At 33.7% G+C, this 7,117-nt stretch overlaps 1 protein-coding gene across 3 annotated transcripts in view; it reads right to left on the bottom strand.

Annotated features, from left to right (window-relative positions):
• Nucleotides 1-7,117, bottom strand: part of naga (N-acetylgalactosaminidase, alpha) — a 9,832-nt gene continuing 2,715 nt past the window's right edge. For all 3 annotated transcript variants that reach the window (XM_016575813.1, XM_016575814.1, XM_016575815.1), the window contains exons 3-9: nucleotides 6,702-6,842; nucleotides 5,130-5,341; nucleotides 3,819-3,913; nucleotides 3,022-3,183; nucleotides 2,355-2,552; nucleotides 893-1,033; nucleotides 1-797 (exon numbers count right to left, since the gene is read on the bottom strand). In XM_016575813.1, coding sequence (XP_016431299.1) covers nucleotides 585-797; nucleotides 893-1,033; nucleotides 2,355-2,552; nucleotides 3,022-3,183; nucleotides 3,819-3,913; nucleotides 5,130-5,341; nucleotides 6,702-6,842 — 1,162 coding nt within the window. In that variant the 3' untranslated portion in view covers nucleotides 1-584. The remainder of the gene's footprint in view (nucleotides 798-892; nucleotides 1,034-2,354; nucleotides 2,553-3,021; nucleotides 3,184-3,818; nucleotides 3,914-5,129; nucleotides 5,342-6,701; nucleotides 6,843-7,117) is intronic.

Below are 7,117 nucleotides of genomic sequence, written 5' to 3'. Positions count from 1 at the left end.
AACAATTTATTTGATTTTAGCGCATTAAAAGTGACAGTCAAAGTTATGAAATCTTTCAGGTGTATTGTCAAAATAACACAAGTAAACTAATTTACGAGAATAGATGTCATCAGGAACGTTCAGAAACTGTTGACAAACTCATTTTTTAAGTGTAATTTGGAACCGTGTAAATGATCTTATTATTACTATGAAAATGTATTGTGATTTTTAATGCGTTTCTAACCTAGTTCAGAACCAGAATCGATAACGCCCAAAGGCGAGCGACTGACAAAGTTGTTTTTTGCTCTTACACACTCAACAAAAGCATCATAATTTGAACATCTTGATTCATACATGATAAAATGACTTCAAACTTGAATGTGCACAAATTAGATGTCACTAACAGGCGTCTTAGGAAAGTCGGTCAGTGCAAAAACATTCAGTTCCATCCAAAAAATAGCAATTCATTCGATAGTTGAAATATCATTCAGTAGAAACAGACCTATTAAAAAAAATCACACAAGAAAACGTTTAAAAAGGAGATTAAGTGATTGCCAATTGGCTGAATGTCCCTGAGTGCGTCGTTCGTTCTTGATGGGCGGAGCTTAAAGCACCAGAGGGGCGTCGACCTCATTAGCATGCTGGTGGAACTTTGGCCCAATCAGCTTCTCGCTGAACCGCGCAGGCTCCGCCTCCTTCCGCCACTCGGCTACAGGATTGACGTACCACATGACCGCACCGGACGGATTGATGGACACCACAAACTCTGTGCTGTCCTTCATCTGAGGCAAGAGCTGCTCCGAAAACACGTCATACACCTGAGAGAGAGGCCGAGACATGCATAAATCACCTGCGATGGACCGGAGCTGCTGCTGCTGCTGCTGCTGCTGGTGTGTGTGTTCATGGAGCTCACCTCATACACCCCAGTCTTGTAGCTTAGCTCCTTCAGAGACGTTGTGTAGCGATAAGGCATATCAGATCTCCTGCTGAAGAACACCAGAGCGCTGGATCCTTTAGCCAGGGGCCGCCAGAACACCTCGATCTGGCTCTTCTCCTGACAGAAACACAGTGAGAACCAGTGCAACAAAATATACAGATGACACTGAACTAATCAGTAACCTATAATTAGTCAATTATAAATATTAAAGTAATAAATAATAACAAAAAAATTTAGAAATAAATGTAATACTGTAACATAACATAATATTTCGCACATTTATAATAAAATTACTTTTTTACAATATATAAATTGGCAATTTATTAATGAAAACATGAAAATAAATTAACTAATAAAAATACTAAACTAAATCAATTCGATTAAATTAATAAAAAAAAAATCTAAATTAAAATTACTCAATACTGTATCTAATCCTAACAGCTACTATAGTGAATATAAACAAATGTAATAACATGAAATAATACTAACTAAATATTATATAAATATAAATATTATTATAAAAAACAGTAAATATTGAGTGTTTATGCTTGAAAACATATGTCTGTGAAAAGAAATGAATGAAAATCAGATCAAACTATATTAAAATTAATAGAAAGTGATTAAAATAATGAAAAAACGGTACAATATTACACGGAGCAGAAACAAATGTAATGCTGTAACATAATAGAAATTAGTATTTTCCAAATAATATTTATAATAATATTAACTTTTTTCACAGTATAAATTGAGTCTTTATACATGAAAACATGTAGCTGTGAAAATAAAATGAAGATGAGATTAAACGAAACATGCAAAAAATTGACTAAAATAATATTTAAAATAAATAATACAGTGACTAATTCTAACGATACAGTAATATAACAAGTAGAATTAAATGTAATCGTGTAAAATAACCCCATGATATTCTCCAAATAATATTTATAATATGACTTTTTCACAATATAAATTGCCACTTTAATAAAAAAATAAAAATAAATTAATAAAAATACTGAAATAAATAAATCAGATTAAATTAATAAAAAATAATTTTAAAATAATTAAAATGACTTAATACAGTATATAACCCTAACAGCTACTATAGTGAATAGAAACAAATGTAATAATGTGAAATAATTACGGCTGTCAGTTTAACGCGTTAGCTTAATTAATTAAAAAAATAAAATATTTAACAAAATATGTAAATTTGAATAAACTGATGAAAAATTGACTAAAATATTTAAATCAATAAATAATCCAGTATCTAATCCTAAAAATACTATAAGTAATATAGTAACTCCAAACAAATGCAATACCCTAACCCATATTTTCCAGATAACATGTTTATGATAAAAAATTTTCACCATATGAATTGGGTTTTTAGAATTTCAGGATGGGGACGATCGTATTTGTTCCTTTAAAAGACTGAAAGACGTCTCACCTTGATCAGGCGTCTGCCCTGGATGCCCAAGCGGTCCTGACTGATGCCGATGGCGATCTTATTCTGCAGGATCGCGCGAGCGCCGCTGCTGATCGTACGCAGATCGTTAGACATGAAGAGGGGCGCGGCCATGATCGCCCACAGAGCCATCTGAGCACGTGATTGGTCCATGCTGAGGCCGAAGTCTCCAATGATCAGCTGAGGACGAGACGTACATATATTTCTGTCATGACAACTCTGGGAGGGATTTGCATGGTAATGTACATGACAATGTTAATGTATTTGGTCTTGGCGGAATAGATCTGCTACGCTGCTGCGGCAATACATCCACAACATGCTGCTGTGAGCATGTAAGAAATACTGCTGCTGCACATATAACATACATGAAATAACCCCCATATAGCGTACATGAATCACCTCGTAGCAGATCTATACAGGTGGAGCTGGGGAAGGTGGAGGGTTTCTGAAGCAAGCTGCGACTGCTACGGCAAGCACTAGTCATATATTTGAATGTTGAGCAGCGAGCTCATTGGCTACCGATACAGGAGAGAACCAATCAGCTGTGCCATGTGATGATGATGTCATTAGGTCAGATTGAGTTAGACCTATCGGACTGCGCCATCTAGAGTTTCATGCCAAAACTCTGTATTTCCCTGAATACGCTCACCATGTCGGGGTCGTTCCACTGGCCAGGTCCGGCCACGGGCTGCAGAACGTCCTGATTATCAAAGAACCAGTCGACGATGCTCAGCACACTGTCCCATGAGTCCTGGATATCATCGTAGTTCCTCCACAGGTTACAGATCTGACCCAGCAGCGTGTAGTTCACCTGAGACACAACAAACTCAGCGCTAATGGACAACTAGACAAAAAGTTCGTCAACACAAACTTTAGGTTGCTTGATAAAGCCTAACCTGAAAGTTTAGAGCAGCTGTAAAAGCTTGAAGTTTGAAAAGTTAGATAGATTAGATGATTAGCATGTTGCTAATCATGTTTCTACCATTATTATCATTTAGTTAGCATGTTGCTAGCATTTTGATAGCATGGTTAACATGTAAACATGATCAACATGGATTTAGCATGATTAGCATTTGTTACTAACACGATTAGCATGCAGTTCACATGTTGCTAATCATGTTTCTAGCATGATTAGCATGTACTAGTTAGTTTGTTGTTAGCATGTTGCTAGGATGCTTCTAGCATAATTAACATGTTGCTAGCATGATTAGCATAAAGTTAGCATGTTGCTAGCATGCTCCTAGCATGATTAGTATGTTACTAGCATGTTGTTAGCATGATTAGCAAGTTACTAGCATGTTGCTACATTACATCACTTTAAAGCTGCACGATTAATCATTAAAAGATCACGATCTCGATTCAAATACCCACAAAAAAAATTGTGATTCTCAATTTATCCAGAATCATGCAGCTCTACATCACTTCCACTTCCTGCTTTCTACTCACTTTCGGCGGGAGGCCACCCTGATAGGCGGGCCAACTGCAGGAGTAGCCAATGGGACGGCCCGTAGCGTTCAGGGCCTTTGACATCATTGGGTAGCCTGGATTTAATTAATGACAGAAGATAATGAATAAAAGTCTTCATCGTGATATGACCTAATGTGATTATTAAGCAATCAATGCTGCCAACAGATTGCTTATGATCTACTGCTGAATATGAATGAAGACATATTTGTGTTTATTCTATCATTTTTATTTTGTAATTATTGTAGATGGTTGTAAGATGCATATTTGATCTGTTTGAATGAACAGCTGGAAGTACTAAAGCATAAGTGTTTCAAAATAAGAGTCCTGCTGTATTTTGGGCTTCTTTATAATTAATTAAAAGTCTTGCATCATGCATCTTTTTTCTGGGTATAATTGCTATTTTGTTAATATCATGTATCTGGCATTTAATTTAACGCCAACTCTCTCAGCAAGAAAAGACTAATAATGTTATTCAACACATTCAATATATAGATTTTACTATTAACGGCACAATAATCTGTTTATTGCTTTTTTTTTAAAAACGCATTATTATCGTAAACTTATTTTGAGCTCAGTAAAAATTAAATAAATATAATAAACTAAGAATGTAAAAAATAATATAGAATACAACATAAAACATTTTTAAAAAACTGAAATAAAATATAATATATAATAAAATAAAAATATATAAAATACATATAATATAGAATATAATATAAAATATAATTTACATTCATTGTACATAAAATAGGGGAAAAAATATATAATATAGAATTAAGTATAAAATGAAAACATACAATACAAATAACATAGAATAAAATATTTACAAGTATTTAAAAAGTAAGTACTGTTCCTTTAATATTGTTTTTGGAGTCGTTATTTACTTTAATTGTATGGAAAATAAGAAAAATTAAAACATAATATAGAATAAAATAAAAATATAAAATACAAGTAATGTAGAATAAAATATTTTAAAAAAATATTACAAATGTTTAAAAAATATTCAATTTTTAATATTCCATAAATATTGTTTTTGAGTTGTCATTTACTTAATTTTACAGCGAATAGGAAAAATAGTGATATATTAGTACATAAACCAATTTCAGTACAAATGTATATATTTAATAAAACATGATTTGAGTGTTTGAGCATGTGCCACAAACTGTTAAAGAGTCTGAGACACATGATTTGTTCTGTATGGATATACAGTATTATTTTTTGTTTGTGTAAATGTGATTTTAACCCCGTGTCTCTGTGACTGAACTGAACTGTGATGTTAAAGCGTCTCACCCTGTTCCTGGTAGGATGAGTTTGAGTAGCAGCCGTCCAGCTTCAGCATGTCGATGCCCCAGTCGGCGAAGGTCTGCGCGTCCGTGTCGATCTTGTCCAGCGTGGTTCCTGGATATCCGCCGCAGGTGTGAGTGCCCATGTCTCCGTAGATGCCCAGCTTCAGGCCGCGGTCGTGAATGTACTGCGCCAGATGAGCGATGCCATGCGGAAACCTGCAGGAGAAACATCAGGTGAATAGGGCCCTATGAAATCCGTTTTATTTCTTCCCCAAATTCCATTTTATTTTTTCCCAAATTCTGTTTTATTTTCCCCCAAATTCTGTTTTATTTTATTTTTTCACAAATTCGGTTTTATTTTTTTTCACAAACTCCATTTCCCCCCCCACAAATTCCATTTTATTTTTTCCCGAATCCCATTTTATTTTCCCCCAAATTCCGTTTTATTTAATTTTTTCACAAATTTGGTTTTATTTTTTTTCACAAATTCAAATTTTCCCCCCACAAATTACATTTTATTTTTTCACAAATTACATTTATTTTTTCACAAATGCCGTTTTATTTTTTCCCAAATTCCATTTTATTTTTTCCCCAACTTCCGTTTTTTCCCCCAAATTCCATTTTATTTTTTCCAAATTCCATTGAATTTTTCCCCCCAAATTCCATTTTTATTCCGTAAATTTTTCTGGATTCCGTTTTTTCTTTTAACATTTTTCTTTACTCCTTTTTAATGGTTAAATTAAATATTATTAATGTCTAATTTATTAAAATCATGAAACTTATACAATTTCACATCAATTTATTAAAAGTTTAACAAAAATTACATGTTTAGGGCCTTATGAAATTTTATTTTTTCCCACCATATGTTTTATTGTTACCAAATTCTTTGTTTTAGCATGTCTAATTATTTTAATGCATAAAACAACCTAATTTATTTAAAAAAATTCTTAAAATAGCCTTTTGAAATGTTTTTTTTTCCCCCCTCAGAAATTCTGTGTTGTGTATTTACAGTTTTCTGGTTGAAAATGAAAGTATATAACATTATTTTCAATTATCTTTTAATTACTGAAAATTTAACTTTTACATTTTTTTTATTAAAACATTGAAGAAATGTTGTGTGATTATTCCTTACAAAAATAAGTTTTAATAATTTTAGTAGTAGAAGTATTACGTACATTCTACTGAACAACAGTAATATATTTCTGGCACAAAGTCTTCAAGTTAAACCGAACTTTTATTTTGACGGGTTGCCGTGAATACCTTTACATTTCTGTGTGTATATGATATTACGCTAGTTTTATTAAAATGAAGGGTGAAATGGTCATGAAGTGACTCTCAGAGCAGTTCTGGAGATTTTTTAATTTACGGCTTAATATTTACAGACACTAGTCCATATCGCAATTTGATTTAAGTGTAATGACCTACTTTTGATTAATTCATTTAAAGTTTGGCAAATTCCGTGACATTCCGCGTTATACAGTAACGTTATATGTTTCTGCATCGCAGAAATCACAGGACCCTAGGTGAAGCTGGAGCGCGTTCAGACACGCTGAGGTCAGGGGTCAGGGGTCAGCACCTCTTGGGGTCGGCCTGCAGTCGGCCCTGACTGTCTCTCTGCATTGAGGACCAGCAGTCGTCGATGTTGATGTAGACGTATCCCAGCTCTCTCCAGCCGTCCTCCGACAGTCTGTCAGCCATATCCATGAACAGCTTCTCACTGAACATATAGCAGTATCATTAACTAAAATTAAACTAGTAAACACGAAATAATGAAATGTGACCCTGCAGCACAAAAGCAGTGTTAAGTCGCTGGGGTATATTTGTAGCAATAGCCAACAATACATTGTATGGGTCAAAATTATACATTTCTCTTTTATGCCAAAAATCATTAGGATATTAAGTAAAGATCATGCTCCATGAAGATATTTTGTAAATTTCCTACCATAAATATATCAAAACTTAATTTTTGATCAGTAATATGCATTGCTAAGA

Source organism: Sinocyclocheilus rhinocerous, unplaced genomic scaffold (assembly GCF_001515625.1).
Source record: "Sinocyclocheilus rhinocerous isolate Xijiao unplaced genomic scaffold, SAMN03320098_v1.1 scaffold2911, whole genome shotgun sequence".
Classification (NCBI taxonomy): Eukaryota; Metazoa; Chordata; class Actinopteri; order Cypriniformes; family Cyprinidae; genus Sinocyclocheilus; species Sinocyclocheilus rhinocerous.
The sequence above is the reverse complement of the archived record's forward strand: the minus strand, read 5'-3'. Positions and strand labels throughout refer to the sequence as shown.